Below are 17,765 nucleotides of genomic sequence, written 5' to 3'. Positions count from 1 at the left end.
GCAAATCAAAGCATAAATAACACAGAGACCACGCTCGTGGCTCCTCCTCTCACAATGTTACTGGGAACAGGTACTGGTCCGAGCAGCGCAAATGCAACCAACCCACCAGTGTCCGGGAGTGGAGAGTAGCTTTGTGCACTTTTGCAAAAACACCCCCCACCCACCAAAAGAAAAAAAAAAAAAAAAGACCCTGTGTCTTTTATTTTACTGGTTAGCTCTGTCTGTAGCTAGGAAGACGCTGTGTTGCTCCTGAGCTCTTTCTATCAGCTTCTTCTTCTTGTTCTTTCTCTCCTTTGCCTTTGGCACTCTCTTCCCTACAACAGGGGGAAGAGAAAGAAATGAAGACATGTCAGAAAAGGTTCTTTCTCTAGGAAAGAAAACACAAAACGTTAAGAGTTTTATACAAAGCCCATCTGGAAAACATCACCTATGGAAAAAGCAGCCTCAAAGAGAAAATTGTTCACATTAATTTTGACGGAATAATAATAATTTACTAAATTGGATATGCTGTCTCAAACAGAGACTGATCTTCCTGTTACAGGGAACTGGCATATTTAAAAACCTCCCAGCGGCCTGATCAGTCTTGCAAATATCATTCTGCCACAAAAATTCCATTTATCCCCTCCTCCTTTTAACAATGCTACCCTTTACTAGACATCTTTACATCTTTCTGCTGCTCCATATGTCAGTGGGTCAAAAGAAAATAAGCATCTATCTATAGTAAATATAGCAGAAGTTTCAAATGCCCCTCTCCCTGCCCCCACGGGAGAAGAAAACGTCTAGCTTTTAACATTATTCCCTCAGTGTTCTCCAAAGGCCAATAAATGAAATGACATATGTGGAGTACTTTATTTTCCATTAAAATTCATGAGGACATCATTTTTATGTGGCTTATGGCTTCTTATACAAATCTCCTAGGCAAGTTGGTCTTATTGAGAGCAAGAAAAATGCTTGCTTATTTCTGAAGAACTGATAGGTGTGTGTTTTACTACCAGAAAATCACACCCTGTTATCCTATTTCCCTCTTTGCCTTAGCCACTAGGAAGCACAGACCACAGCTAAATAGTTGAGGTTTTCCTTCATCAGGAGTTTGGGGATGCAGTTTTCCCTTTGCCTCTACTGTATTTTACTTTTTCCATCTTGTGGTTACGGTTTCCAGTCTTTATAAGGTCTCAGCATTTCTTTGCAAGTATGTCTACGTAGGACTGTGAGAAAAAAGAATAAGGAATGTAGGCATTTGCTTTAGGTCCTTTGGGTTCTAAGCACATAGGAATCATGGGATTTTTAGAACAGAAAAGAGCTTGAAAGTTCATCTGCATTAGAAGTTTGGTGCTGTACACCTTCAGGACAGGAAGGTTCTTCCTCACAGACTAGAAAGAATCCTCCCGTCAGCTCTTCTTCCTCCTCTAACTGTCCCTACTTCCAACTTCATCATGTAGTTCCACAAAACTTAAGCTGTCTCTTCCTGTGAGGTATAGCTATTAGACACCGCAGTCATCAGTACCACAAATAGAACATTCCATTCTAATCCATGCTCTCCATCCTTCCCACACATGAGAAACTCAATATCCCCAAGATCCTTTCATTACAGTGACATAGCTGGTCAGCTTTTCAATCCAGGCAATGGAGAAGTGGCTGATATAAGACATGGAAAAGAAATAGACCAGAGGTTAGGAAGATAGATAGATATGAGCCATAGGAAACCAGAGTCATAGGAGATTAAAGGAGGCCACGAGATTTTTAAGTAAGGGAGGTGGTTCTCATTTCTGCTCTTTCTGATCGGAAAGGGTCTGTCTTGTTTGAGGATGGAAGAGTCTTACTTGTAAGACCCTAGATTCAATAAGTAAAACTTTGCTGAGTTCAACTTTTTATCACAAGAACAAAGATAAAGAATAACTTATTTTTAATAGGACACTACAGTAAAATAACATAAGCATGCCTCATATTAAATTATGAAGGTCCTTGAAGTTAACTTCTGGTTCTCATTAAATTCTGGCATTAATGTTATAATGGCATTTTGCCAACTTAAAACGTAGTTAATCCTACCCAATGAAACTTTAGTCCAAGGCATCATTAGTCAAAGAAACTGTAAAGTTACAACTATTTAGTAACACTGTTTCTAATGATGAGACACACCTAATAAGGACAGAGAGATGAAATACTTAACAAAATAGCATATTTAAAAAGAAGTTTCACTTATATAAGTTTTATGAGGAAGGTTTTCTATATTTTCTCTCAAAAAACAACAAAAAAATCCTTAGTTAAAAAAATTCATTGCTGACTACCATGTAAAAATTCAGTTTGTGTTTCACTTATTTAAAGGCTGGAGTTTCTTTTAGAAACAAAATAAAATTAAATGAAAAAATAATGCGAACATTCCTAGATTTTAAAATGTGTTGTGTTAAGATAAAAATATACTGAATATGTTATTTAAATAAAACCTTTCCCAATCACCATTTCAATTCTTTGTATAAATTATGTAGTTGAATGTTAGATGTGTACTCCTTCACTAACAGCAAATCTATGCTAAGTGACTGCAAACTCTCATTTTCAAAGGTTAATTTCATGTCATTTACCTAATATCAATATATTATTCTGATGTAATTGTCAATATCAAGTAGTTTTTGTGTTTGCTGGCTGATAGAACATTGTGTGATAGAAGTTCCTCAATATTTGCATAAAGCAGTTCATATTGGGACAAAAAATTCAGAAATGCTTCTGAAAACTTATTTTATAGATTATACGATTATCCCATTGGCGATAAGTTTTATGGTACTGGTTCCAACTAGAGATGTTTTGGGAGACCTTATTACAACCCTAAAATTTCTCCTCAGATGTCTCTTTTTTTTATTTATTTATTTATTTATTTATTTATTTATTTATTTATTTATGGCTATGTTGGGTCTTTGTTTCTGTGCGAGGGCTTTCTCTAGTTGTGGCAAGTGGGGGCCACTCTTCATCACGGTGCACGGGCCTCTCACTGCCGTGGCCTCTCTCGTGGAGCACAGGCTCCAGACGCGCAGGCTCAGTAATTGTGGCTCACGGGCCTAGTTGCTCCGCGGCATGTGGGATCTTCCCAGACCAGGGCTCGAACCCATGTCCCCTGCATTGGCAGGCAGATTCTCAACCACTGCGCCACCAAGGAAGCCCCAGATGTCTCTTTTAAATGACATCTCTGTGCTATTTGTTCACTGCTTGGTTTTGTTTTTGGTCAGCCCCACTTCTCACGTAGGATATATTGCAAACACCAAAGGCTTAAGACGATTAGCCAAGACTTGACCATGGATAGTTCTAAATTAACTGAAAATATTTTGTGGTCCATAGTAGGTTGTTTGGACTTTAAGCCAACTCAAAGTAGTAAAATATTAACACATAACCTAACATAGAGTATGAAAAGGGTCTTGCACACATTTTCTTCTGAACTCTACTAAGATTTTCAAATATAAGGAATTGGTAAGATTAAGGCTAACAGAAATAAATATCCCTATTCTTATCTATATATGTGAAAATAAGTTATATTGGACATATAAGTGTGCTAATTTGTTTCCACTTAACTTCTTTACATCTGTGACTATGAAATTAGACTGAGAGAATGACTTGTGTACTTTCAGATTGTTCCACATTATCAACTACATTCACCCTGAGCATTTAAGGGAAAATATGATGCCAGTCACCCAAAGAGTAATTCAGCTCATGGACTTAACTTTCTTACTTCTCAGTTCACAAGAGAAGACTTGGCAAATATACTGCCCAGGATGAGCAGAAAAGGTTTGAGTTTTATGAGATTGTCAGCCTTCAGCTATGTCCAACTCCAGTGAAAAATTCTTCATATCATTGTCCTGAGTACTTGAAGAATGCAGTGGCCTTAAATTACTATTGGGAGAATTTCTTCAAGATCAGGCGGAATCTGATCTACAGAGCAAATCTTTACAGCACTGTTATATGAATGCAAGACGATGACTGGCCCAGATATAACAGTTTTTAAGGAAAACAATGTGGTTTAATAGAGAAAGGTCCTCTCTGAGAGGAAGGAAACCTGGTAGGTAGGCAGTCTTGTAACTGAGATGTCTGGTAATACATTGTGGTTGTGACTCTCAGTTTCTACATTTATAGGATGAAGATGCTACAATTATCTTTCACTAGAAAGTCATGAGGCATCGTGTGAAAAAGTTGTGTTCCTAGGATAAAAAGATATGTAAACTATCACTAGCGAGACAAGATTATTATCAAAATGAACAAAGTTAGAAAGATGCTATCAAAGCCACACTCTAACCAACATAATGACATTGACTTGCACACATGTGGAAATGGTCCAACAGGATAACCTATCAACTCTTCTACAGGAAAAGGTGAACAGTCCCTTATGGAAATACTTGTAACATCCAGCTGTAGATTGCTGCTCTTAGAATCAGGAATAGGACATTATTTTGAACCAAGATATCAGGCAGACTTACAAATTACATGAAGCTGTGAAAATACTGACTCCACTGCCAGTCGGACATGAATTTCATTCTTTCATAAGCTCCCCAATTCAAGGAAGGTCTTCAAATGATTTTTCCTCTCACTAGATTTAGGTAAGAGTCTTTTTATCATCAGAGCAATGGTTCTTGTACGTACATCAGTAAGGTACAAAGGATGTCTAGGGTTTGCATTATGATTGCTAAGTGCTTTGAGAAAGACTTCCTAATGGTAAATACAATGAAAGAAAATTGAAGAATAAATTCAGTAGCTGTGACTGTGGAAAAAGATAAAAGCTTCTCTCTATATATACATACACAAACACACACACACAAAACTGAGCAAAGTAAGCTACATCATGCAAATGTAATCAACTATAATTACCATTGTTATAGCCACAACTATGATGACAAGGCTAATCACCTGAAATGAGTACCAATTTTTACTAAATTTTAATGGTAAGTCTGTGATGCTGACTTGAAACCTGGGCTTCACTGTATTTATGAAATTCACCATGGAGACTTGGGAATCACCTCCACTCATCCTTCAAAGCAGCTAAAACTGAGGACAAGAAGTCTGTAACTACTAACTCGATGAATCTTGTCATACTTCAGAGGATGTGCTGGAGCAAAACATAAGGTTGCTTCCACATCTAAAGCCACAAGGACTGAGATGTAGACAATAAATAGTAATTGGGTTATTTCTTTTTTCTTGTATGAGCAACTTTAGTTTGCCCAAGAATGAGTAGCAATAGGGATTTATTTATTTAAGAGTGATTGATAATTCTCTGGAAAAATGCCAGCTGATTCCTAAAATACTTTAAAAGCTCAAAAAATAGACAAAAGACCTAAATACAATTCATAAAGGAAATAAAATAGCTAATAAATATATTTAAAGAATCAAATCTCATAATTAAAACCTCCAACTGAGATGAGTTGCCACTGCAAAGATTCTTAAAAGTAAAAATATGTAAAAAGCTAGTGAGAAAATGGTAAGACAGGCATCAGGATGCATTATGAGAATATAAAATTGATACAGCCTTTTTGAAAAGCCATCTGGCAATGTATACAAAAGCATTAAAAATATTCCTAACTTTTGACTCAGATTTAGGAATCTATCCTAGGAAAATAACCTAAAGTTGAACAGAGATTTCTGCATAGAGATGTTTACTATAATTCTGGAAAAATTGTAAATTACCTGAATGTCTAACTATGATTTTTTATGACCTCTTCTTTTTATGGTTACAGAAATAATAAAGCTTCTTTTCAGCTATGAATTGAAGTATTTTGTATTTTAAGGCCATGACAGTTAAATTTATTCCCAAGAGTACTACTATTACTTGTCCCTAAAACTTGTCATAAATGGGCATAAGAAAAAGCCTGTAATTCAAAAGCATTCCTACTGTGGTGGTAAGCAGGTTCTTTAGTGGAGGGATCAATCACAATTGCATCTAACACATGAAAGTGTAAGAACTACTAACCTAAATATTTTAGACATTAAGAATGGATGTTGGCTCACAAAGCTTCTTGTATCTAGAAAGGTGTCCAAGGAGGCAAATACGATGAGCATGACTGGCTCTACCCCTCTATATTCTACAGAGTCCAAGATAAAAATCTTTCCACATTCATAATGGTTCAGAACAACATATTGATGGTTATTTATTTACATCAGCTAGAGAGTCAGAGACAGTGAGCTAGAACGAGTAAAGCAAATGAACCTATTTGGCTCCTTTACAGTAGAGTTCCTTAATTGGCATTTTAAGTAACATCTATCTGGTTTTTCAAAAATACACTCTACTGAAAACATTTCACAGAGAGAGATCGTTGTCTTTTTAAAGGACTGGTAAATTGTTCAATAGTTGTTTGATGACTGTGATCAAATTTTCTTTGAGAAAAAAATAATCTAGAGACAAACCAATAAATGTCATAGTGTTGAAAAATAACAAGCCACTTACTAAGGAAACTTTACTGGACATCTTGAATTTCAAGTCATAACTTGAAACTTCCAAGTGGTCACTTAGTCATTTCATCTTTATAAAAAAAAAAAGAGCATGTGCTTTCAAAATCTATACACAATCTGGAGATAGCTTACCAGTTAGCTTGTTCATCTTACAAGGCTATTGGTGGAGAGTGACAACCATCCAAAATAAAAAATAACTGACAAAATGGGCTTCTCTAAACATACAAACATGAAAATCATTCAGAATTCAGAATACTTACTACCTATGCAGATTTATACTAATTTGTAAGCTGTAATTCAATAAGCCGATTCTGACTGTGTATTACTGTTCTTTTATCTGTAAAATTTTACCATATTTTTTGTTGCAAAAAGAAGAGTACAAAATGTCTTCCTTTCTCTTCGACGCCTCTCTACTCAAAGACATTTTAGTAGGCATGAGGTCTGTTGCCTACTTTGCTGAAAGGAAGTCCCATTTGGTTTAAAAAATCTTGTTTCATTGTTCAAATTGATGAAAATGGAAGAGAAAAGCTAATCCTGAGGATGACCTGAACCTTGATGAATTAAGTGTTTCACCACTAAGATTTGCACATGGTGTTTCAAAATTTCCTCATTGTATATAGCTCTGGAGAAAATTATTGATCTTTGGGTCTAAGATAAAACTTCTATTACCAAGCCCTTACCAACCCATTTGAAGCAGTAAAGACTACAGAAAAGTAACCTGAATAATATCTAGGTTTGTTCCATACAACATTGATCACTCCAGTTGATTTGTTTAACTTAAGTTCTTAGAAATCTGGTACCTCAAACAGGAAAGAAAAAAATCAGTTTAGACAAGATTCCATGGAGTTTAAGATAGGTGAGAATAAACAAAAAGAGGTGGTTTCAAAAATGTCTCAAGTTCTTTTCATAACTACTTTAGGTTCACTGTCAAGGACAAAGAGTTTCAGAGTAGTGAAAACTAAAATCATCCTGTCCAAAATTTCATTTGTGTGAAAAAAGTAAATATATAACTCTACCACAAGGGGGCAATAATTCACTGTTACTGTAAGAGTATCTCTGGTTAAAAATATATATACAGGGGAGCTTTTAGGCTCTAACTTCTTAAATACTTTCTTTTAACCCCAACTGAAGGTCTTCTTTTTTTCTTTTTAGCCAATGGTAAGCTCTGTGGTGGACTAAAGAATAGGTAGCAAGATCCAAATGCTGCACGAGGAAAAATGTAATTACATTTCTATTAAAAAGATGTTTGAAGGTAAAGGAGGCTAAGAGAAAAGAAAATAAAGATGAAATCTGCTATTCAAACAGTGATTTAGGGGAAAAAAGCATTATTCACAAACCCAGGTTCCCATTTTCTTACGGGGAAAGTTAACATAAACTACCTGCAAAGAACAGGTCCTTTTCTCTTAGGTCTCTTATCTATAAGAATAGAGTTGTAAATCTAAAAATGATCATCATTATCTTCTGGTGCAGGGAGTGCACAGAGATTTAATATCAAGTACAAAAGCTGATTGTTAGGTGGTGACTCCTGAGCAAGGCTTCTGATCACGTTGGCTTCCCAGCCTCAGACAGTGGACCATGTTGGGGAGGGTGGAAAGACAGCATGTATACCCGACATTACTACCCTCTGCTCTAGTCCAACTCTGCTAAATGCTTTAGAAATGAAGCAAGCCAGGCACAAAGAAACCTGAGTGACCTATCCAAGTTCCTACAGCTAATTAGCAGCAGAGCTGGACTTGGAACCAGGTCTCAATATTTCTCTCTTATATAATTTTACAGCTTTAAAAGTCCCTGGATAAGAACACAGCAATAGAGTTATTTTTCAAGAAAGACAGAAAAGTATTAGAAGATGGCTAATATTACTCTGACAGAGTTCTATGAGAAAAATCCATGGCCTCATCATAACTGAAAACCCATTATGAACTGTTAATATGGCATACGTGACAACTTATCTGTAACTTAGCGACTTTCTGTAAATATACACTGCATTGATTCATTGCTTATTCTTTTCCTTACCTTTTATCAAGATGCAATCTATAAAATTTCTTGGTGGGGTAAGTGGATTGGTGGACATTCCTGCTATGGACCATGCACTGTAAGTACACATTCTCATGTAATTGAACATCATCAAAAAATTTAAGCATTCAAACGGTTCTCCTAGAATGTCATGCCGCTATGCACCCTGAATTTACTCAAAATAAATAAAATTTGCAGAAAACAATCAGGCTCGTTTGCCACTCTTAAATTAAGTCAGAAAAAAAAATCAGGTTTTGCAGAGAAAATGATACTGATTTCATTTGATTAGGAGTGATGGGATAACCAGAGAAGAATTTCAAGTTGCTCCAAAGCTGACTTCATACTATAACGGAAGGTACCTTTTAAGATAATTCCATTTGAATAAGATGATTTAATCCCTTCATCTTGGGCTTCAATCAATAACCATTAACTAAATGAAAAAAAAAAAAAGTCCAAGAAATGATATTTCGGACTATCGTCATACGGCAAGCATTTATTTAATTTGGATTCAACACAATTTGGAACTTGAAGACATACTTACAAGCAATAAGAATGTAAGTAATGGTTTCTACATGGTAGCTACGTCAGAACGTGGGTTATCAGTCCAGCCTATGGCTCACCTAAGTGGCAGGCCTTACATGAGGACAGTCAACACAGGGTGACATGAGGGGATGCATGTTCCAGCCTCCATAACTGCATCCCCTCCTCTGTGCTCCTGTAGCACTTTGAACCTCCCTCACTAAAAAAATTACCACCTTTTACTGCAATTTTATGTGTGCTTATATTTCATGGCTACTGGTTTGTGAATAATTACAAATAGCTACAAATGTAATGCCAGTATGTGCCACAGAGCACTGGTTAGAGTCTTCCTAAAAATTAAGTTACAGATATTCACTCAAACTTATCTCAGTTAATATGGTGAGTTAGAGCAAAGATGTCTGGGCTAGATCCGAACGCTGAATGTGGTCAGGAACCAAAACCATAGGGTCTTTGTCATCCATCATCAAGCGAACTCTCTTGTTCTTCCTGGGCTCCACATGGCTTCTGCCCTCAACTCCAGCTTACACGTGGTTTATGAAGGCAACCCTGGCCCTGAATAAACCCATGACCTCTCAGCTTACCTCCCTCTTATAACGGCCTCAATCTCTTTTGCCTTAATTGCATATTCCCAAGAGAAGAACTCAACATGCCTTGCTTCCCCCCTCAGTTAAACTGCAGAGTCATGGATGCCTGGCCAGTCCATGGATAGGTCACTCCCAGGTCTAGCCTGGAGGGGTGGGAGAGTCACATGACACTGGACTAGGCAGGCATCTAGGATACATGGTTAAGTACATGGGTTTGGGGGTCAGACAGTCATAGATTCAAAGCAGAGCTCTGCCTCTCAGAAGCTAGTGATCTTGGATCAGTTACTTTTTCTAAGGCTTAGTTTTCTTATTTCTGAACTAATAATATCAATGGTACCCACCTCAGCATTGCTGTAAAGGATAAAGAAAATGTGTGTCAAGTTTCAGATACTATACCTGGCACGTACATGCTAAATCAATTCTAGCACCAGATGAGGTGCCTCGTGTGTATTATTTCTAATCCTTAAGACAGCCCGCAAGGTAAGCATTATTTTCACTTTGCCGATGAGGAAATAGGTTTAGAGAAGTTAAGTAAACAGCTCAGGATCACATAGCTCGGCAGTGATTCAAACCAACATCTGGCAGATTCTAAAACCTGTACTCTTTCCACTATAGTCTTTGGATCCCTTGTGCCCAGCAAAACTTCTTTGATCTCATAATCATTTAAATGGCTGCTGAACAAACAAATTAATCAGTAAATACTAGGCTGGAGGCATCAAGATCCCCACCCAGTCCCCCAGCACATCAGGGTGCTCTTGGGCCATATTAGCTCCCCAGTGGGCCTGGCCTACAACCTCTACTTCTCATATTAATTATTCCTTGGGTTAAAGGCGTTCAAAGCCTCAGTTTCCTGGGGTCAAGCAACACATTTAGCGCAACTCAGTATCAACAGTGCGCCCGTGGTAAAACTCAAGGGAAGATGACATAGGATGTTTCTTTTTCAGCTGAGAGTTGGAAGAAGTTTGGATCTGTGGTTCCAAAAGCTAGTTTATGGGCCAGAGATAGTACAATCCTCCAGGGAGTTTTTTTCTTTTTTTTAAATATAGGTTTCCTAGCCATACACTGACTCCTGAATGAAACCTTCAGAAGGGAAAATCCAGAATTTTTTTGCTAAGCTTCAGACATGATTCAGTGCAAAGTTAAGATACATTCAAGTCGAGAGCATAAAGCTGTGCTGAAAAGGGTGTGGGCAGGAGAGAGAAAGGACTTTGGAACAGGATAAAGACAGGAGTGCTAGGCATCCCTTCAAAATAAATGTCTTCCTCCTTCCCAACTGAGCTGACAGGTAGCTTCCGAACTGTGAAATGAAGCAAGCCTCTTTGTGCCCGGACTCCCTTCCCTAGGTTCTCTTTGTGGTGATGCCCTGAGAAAGCAGCAGAGATCAAGCTGCCTGTGTTGAGAGGAATGTACACACGAAGAAAGGGTCCCTTATCCTTTTGTTCAAGCCAGGTCACTCATGTTGTAGGTCACTCATGTTACAGCAGATTCATTTCTCCTGTGGTTATATTCCACAAACTTGCTTTACTCTAAAGAATCTCTCAATTCACTCAACAGGTTCTGTTTTGAAAGACAATCTACTTGGTTTGCAGAAATTCTAAAGAGTTGGACAGAAAAAAAGAAAACGATTATAGTTGAAAAAAATTAAAATTATTATCAAATTTGGAGCTTCTGCCTTACTAGGATACAGATCTGGCACTTCAAAAATTGGAAAAACAAAAGAAGGACCCCTTAGACCAGGTGACGCAAATACCAGAGGTATTAAAATGTTATTGGTTGTATCACAGGAAGAAGGAAGCATATTACAAGTCTTTTTCCTTCTTTCAGAAAGATGCTAACTATGAGTTTCCTCCATGTTATGAAATCATCATCATCATCATGCTGCTGCTGTTAGCTGTGTGCCAGGCACTAAGTGTTTTACATATGTCAACACATTTCATACTAAAAATATTCCTATGAAATAGATATTCTCTTTGGTACCACTTTGCAGAAGAAGAACCAGAAGATCAGAGAGGTAAGGTGACCTAAGATGGCACAGCCAGTAAGTGGTAGAGTTTGGATTTGAACGCAGTCTCGTCCCAAAGCTTACACTCTTATCCATTATGCTATACTTTCTCTCATCACCTTTGTGGTATAATAAATGTGATCTCCTTAGAGGGAGGAGAGGAAGAAGGAGTCAGTGTTACACTCTTCCCTTTAATCATAAACTCCCACAAACCCTATGAATAGGTCATTCAGTCAAAGGGTTGAACCACTAAATTCATAAAATGGAGGCTGGGACCATCATTGGTTTGTTACAAGACCAAGATGATCAAGGGCATATTTTCTTTGTTATTCTTGCAGAACAAGGAAAATAAACAAATATTTGCCAAAATAAATAGTCTCCATCTATAAGTAAAGACCAGACAAATGTTTTGGTCACTGTAGAATCTCTGTCAACCACCCAAGTAGTAGCAATGGATTTCAATTAGAGGAAAAATATTTTACAAGGTACTCTAAATAATATGTTCAGTGACCGCCTGGGGGGCTGGGATGGGGAGGGTGGGAGGGAGGGAGATGCGGGAGGGAGGAGATATGGGAACATGTGTATATGTGTAGCTGATTCACTTTGTTATAAAGCAGAAACTAACACACCACTGTGAAGCAATTATACTTCAATAAAGATGTTTAAAAAAATAATAATAATAATATGTTCAACACACCTAATGATTATTAGAGACATCACATCTCTAAGGTTTCAAAAAGTCTGCAACCTTTGCTAGGTTTTCTTGAATCCTAATATCTTTGTGATTACCAGATATTAAAAGAACAGAATATAGCTAATAATTATTTTTTCCACAAACATCCTACTGTTTAATAAAATGAGTTTACTTCCCCCCAACTGGAAATGGTATTTCACTCTCCAGAAAAAGTACATAGACTGTTAAACATATAATATAAATTGAAATCAAAAGAAGGTACTAAACATCCATACACACACACACACTCATATACATAATAAGTATCTGTCGTATTTCCCAAGCATTGCTCATGGTCATGTTTATATCACTATGTTCTAATCAGTTTTATTTGACTTAGGTGTTAAAGAAAAATGAGAAATGAAAAGTTTACATATAACATGAAAAAATTCTAAATGTAATGGAAAGTATTTAAAATAAATCATCACTGAATCGGATATCTAAGAGGAGTCTTGCATTCCAAACTACTATAATTTCAGTAAAGACATCACCTGGAATTTGATAAGAAAAACTACATAAAAGAATATCAGTGAGCTATTACTATGTTATAGAATACATACTCTCAGAGTCTGAGCAGGGCAGGTGCAAGGACCTGAGCTGAATCTTGACCTAAAAGCATCAACATGAAAATGGTTATTTTAAAAAGGACTTTGAGGAAAGACTACAGAGAATGCTTTGCCAAGAAACAGAAAAGATGTCAATGCTCACAGGATATGTGAAAAATTATCTTCTAAAATAGAACTGTTTTCTACCTTTCACTATGTTGCTAATCAAAAATACATAAAATTATAGCTACAAAGCTATAATACAACCATAATAATTTCTTTATCTATTAGGGAAGTTAAAGACCAAGTTACTGAGAACAGATATGAAAAGCTTTTCTGCTTTACCATTTTTCAAAAATTAGGTAACCATTTTTCTGACAATAGCTTAATTAGAACTCAGTTGGAAAACAAGGAATGAATTAAGAAACTTCTGGAAATCGCTTCCAATCAGTTTGATTCTAATACAAAACAAAAAAAAATGTATGGGTGATAAATATAAGATTAATACTTATACTTTTATACTTTTTTGAAGGAATAAATATTTTTAAACTGCCTTAAATTAATATTTCCAAGTCTTCTTATAGAAAAATTTAAAATTCCACCAAATAATGCCATCTAAATATTTTGTTAAAAGCTAAATTGATTCTAACATAAATCAAGTCTTTTTTTGAAAGAGAACTGCAGATATATTTTAATGACTATTTAAACTTAAATTCTGGGTCACTGAAAGTTTCAGTAGCAATGAGGTAGGCTATTCAAAATTACTGGAGACAATTTCTCTGAGGTGTGTGTGTGTGTGTGTATTCATAAATGCATGTGTATCCAAAATATATCCGCCTCCATAGACTATCTGGGCACATTAGTTGAGAGAACAGCTTACTTTCATGTAAATATATGTGTGTTTATCTTACAGCATAAAATTATATTCTTTAGGATTATGACCAACAAATTACAAGTTTCTTTTAAGATAAGACTAAAAAAAAATCTGGGGAATTAAAAATTATAAACTCAAAAGGAGTAGCAAAATTGCTACAGTAAAAGTTTATGGTTTGGAGTCATCACTAATCAATGCTATTTTTCCAGCTCTGACAGAACATTTTGCACTGAACAGCAGAGTTTCTTTAAGCATCCAGTTTTTATGCCATAAAATACAGGAAAATGATTCCTATTAACTAAGAGCACAGCATGACTTAAGATCTCTCCTCCAGTTCCTGTATTTATAAATAAAATATGGAAACAACCAAAAATCTGGACAAGAGGAAGTTGTGATGTGAGAGGAAAGAAGGGAGAGAGGAAGGAAAGAAAAGGAGGGAGACAGAAATGATTAATTATTATGGCTACCACTCAACTCAAATACAAATTGGTCTAGGGGACCATTTTAGAAATATTTCCTCATTTAGAAATCAATCACTGATGTCACCCAAATGACAAAGAAACATTTTCATCATGATTGATAGGGTATGATTTTTGAAGGCTTACTATACTACTACTTGTTAGAGCTTATAAGCTGGTATAAAGATTGCTTTGTCGTAGGTCCTATCCTAAGGATTTCCATTACAAAAACACCAATGAGACTGAATCATAAAGAGGTTCTAAACACATGATCCTTTGGGGAAGTTGGCACGGGAGATGTTATAAAAACAAAATGGCAACATTTGGGTCATATGCCATTTTGTTGTAAGTATTAAAGAAATACTTAAAACGTAAAAAGGCAGTATGATGACTATAGTTACTAATACTGTAGTACATACTGGAAATTTGCTAAGAGTAGCTTTCGGGTGCTCTCATCCAACACACAAAAATAGCTATGTGAGAAGACATGTTAATTAGCTAAACTGCAGTAATCATTATGTAGATGTATATCAAATCATCATGTTGTACACGTGAAATGTATACAATTCTTATTTAAAAACTAAAAGAAAAGAAAATGGCCATTTGATTTGGTCATTAGGATGTCATCAGTGACCTTTAAGGCAGGAGTTCAGTGATGCTGAATGCAGAGACCAGGCAGGCCGGAGTAAGTCAGAGTTGAGGGAGGGAAGATGAGAGAGTGAAGGCTCCACTACACAGCACTGTTCTGAGAGAGACAGGAGGGGCAAGCAAGGGGTTCTTCAGGATGGGGAAATCTAAGGTTATTGAAGGCTGAGGAAGAGAAGCAAACAGAGGGTGGAGATGGTTTCTTCTATGGCTACAATGTGTCTGGCCACATTCACATTATCAAAGAGATAAAGAAAAAAGCAAGATAAGGGATTCTCTCCAGGCAAAACTGTATTAGCGACTTATCTGGTAATATTAGATTTGAGCAATCGAAACTAATTCCTGTGTAAATCGCTCTGTCTATGGAGTGCATGGAAATCCAGAGGCCACGGACATGTTTAATAACCTTCCTTGATTCCTAATTCCTTCCTCATACTGTCATTCCTAGGTCTCTTTACAAGAGAAAGCCAAAAAATTAATGGTCTTTCCAGCAGGAAAGAATTGAATAAATGTATTCTCTGTGCCAAACTGTGATAATAAAAAGTAAATAAATAAAGTTAAAGGAAAAAAAAAAGTAATATTTGAGCATAAATCCTTTTCCAAATTCATTCCACATAACTCCACAAATTGCGCATTACATAAGTTGAGTACACTGATGAAATACTGTGGCTTTTCCATTGAGTAATAAATATTCCCTAATGCCAGCAAAATTTTATTTTATAGGTACAAATTAGATCATTTCCCATTAAGGGTTATCTTAACGCATAATGTTATGCGGGTAAAGAGTTTTTTCCCTAAGTGCTACTCCTTGGGAATTTTATATACTATCAACTACGATTGGTATGTACTCATATATGTATACATTCAAAATTAAGTGCAACAAATTAAAATACGAAGTAGATGAAAAAAATAATGAAGTATTTACATATATGTCTGGTTTAAGTGTAAAGTAATACAACTCTTCTGAAAGGAGCTTTTCCCCTATGTTTTCTTCTAGGAATTTTACGGTCGCAAGTCCTACATTTCAGTCTTTAATCCATTTTCAGTTAATTTTTGGTGATGTAAGATAAGGGTTCAAATTCATTCTTTTGCATGTGGATATTTAGTTTTCCTAAAGCCATTTATTGAAGAGACTATCCTTTCCCCATTGAGTATTCTTGGCTTCCTTGTCAAATATTAGTTGACCAGATATGTGTGGGTTTATTTCTGGGCTTTTCTATTCTGTTCCATTGATCTGTGTGTCTGCTCTTATGCCAATACCATACTGTTCTGATTGCTATAGCTTTGTAATATAGTTTGAAATCAGGAACTGTGATGCCTCCAGCTTTGTTCTTTCTCAAGAATTGCTCTGGTTATTCTGGGGTCTCCTGTGGTTCCATATGAAAATTAGGATTGTTTTTCTATTTCTGTGAAAGATACTATTGGAATTTTTATAGAGATTACTCTGAATCCATAGATGGCTTTGGGTAGTATGAACATTTTAACAATATTAACTCTTCCAATCTCTGAACATGGGCTATCTTTCCATTTATTTGTGTCTTCTTCAATTTCTTTCATTAATATCTTGTATAGAACGTTCACTTCCACAGTTAAATTTATTTCTTTTTTTTTTTTTTTTTTTTTTACTGTTTTTAATGCTATTATAAATGGGATTATTTTATTTCTTTTTCCAGTAGGTCATTGTTAGTGTACAGAAGTGCAACTGATTTTTTGTATGTTGATTTTGTATCCTGAAACTTTACTAAATTTGTTTATAAGGTATAACAATTTTTCGGTGGAGTTTTAAATTTTTTCTGGGAACAAGATCATACCATCAGCAAACAGCCTATTTTACTTCTTCCCTTCCAATTTGGATGCCTTTTATTTCTTTTCCTTGCCTAATTGCTCTGGCTAGGAATTCCAGTAATATGTTGAACGGTAAGAGTAGGCACCCTCTCAACTGCATGGTCTTTGGTGAATGCTGCAGGGGGAAGGATGTCTTCAGAGGCCACAAGGGCTTTTGGGGTTCTCAGTGGTGACTCCCAGTTCAGACGTTAGGCACCAAGGCAGGCAGCAGTAGTGGCTGGAGCCAGTGGTGTGCACACACTCAGATTTAGGAAGCCAGCTGCAAGTAGCTGGGTAGTGGCAGGGGCCAGTTGCAAACACACACACACACTGGTGGGAGGCAGGGCAAGCAGTAAGGGCTAAGGCCAACTGCAGTGCATGGGAAGCTGTGAGGGTGCTGGCTGTCAGTGTGCACTACTGTGGCTGCTGGCTCTGATCTCTGGTGCACAGCAGTGGAGCCTGGCATCAGGAGTCAGGCTGGTAGCATGTGGTATATAGCTGGAGCAGCTAGCTGCAGGTGAGCACAGTGGTACAGGCCAGTGATAGGAGACAGGGCTAGATCCAGACCCACAAGCAGCTGTGGGGGCCCTGGCTGTCAGCATACCCTCCTGTGGCTGCGTAGTCTCTCCAGTGATGGAGGTTGGGCCAGAGGCATGCAGCTGTGGCTTGCTGCAGATGAGCCCAGTGGTGCAGGCCAGTGACAGAAGACAGGGCCAGATCCAGGACCACAAGCAGCTGTGGAGGCCTTGGGTATCAGCATGCACTTCCATGGCTGTAAGACCTGGTCACAGGTGCACACATGGCAGTGGAGGTCAGATAAGCAGTGCGCAGGTACACAGCTGGAGGGGTTAGCCCAGAGAGCACACACAGCAGCAAGGTCAGCTGGGGGGCTCTGGGCTGGCGTCTCATACTCATGCAGCCACAGAGGATCCTGGGCTTTTGCTGGGGTGGGAGGGACAGGGGAGTGGGGAGGGACCCAGGTGGCTGGTGTCAGCAAATATGAATACTGGGGGGCAAAAACCCAGTGACATTGGTGATGGCTGTGCTGGCCCTTGATTTCTTCAGTAGTGAAAGCTGCTGTTTTCATCTGCAGGACAGGTCACTGGGAGCAGTGGCTTCTTTCACTGTGT

The 17,765-nt window shown here is 37.3% G+C and overlaps 1 protein-coding gene across 3 annotated transcripts in view; it reads right to left on the bottom strand.

The window, feature by feature from the left end:
• Positions 1-204: 204 nt before the first annotated feature.
• Positions 205-17,765, bottom strand: part of RSPO2 (R-spondin 2) — a 165,405-nt gene continuing 147,844 nt past the window's right edge. For all 3 annotated transcript variants that reach the window (XM_059901746.1, XM_059901745.1, XM_059901747.1), the window contains one exon: positions 205-314. In XM_059901746.1, the coding sequence (XP_059757729.1) occupies positions 205-314 (110 nt within the window). The remainder of the gene's footprint in view (positions 315-17,765) is intronic.

Source organism: Balaenoptera ricei, chromosome 17, assembly GCF_028023285.1.
Source record: "Balaenoptera ricei isolate mBalRic1 chromosome 17, mBalRic1.hap2, whole genome shotgun sequence".
NCBI lineage: Eukaryota > Metazoa > Chordata > Mammalia > Artiodactyla > Balaenopteridae > Balaenoptera > Balaenoptera ricei.
The sequence above is the reverse complement of the archived record's forward strand: the minus strand, read 5'-3'. Positions and strand labels throughout refer to the sequence as shown.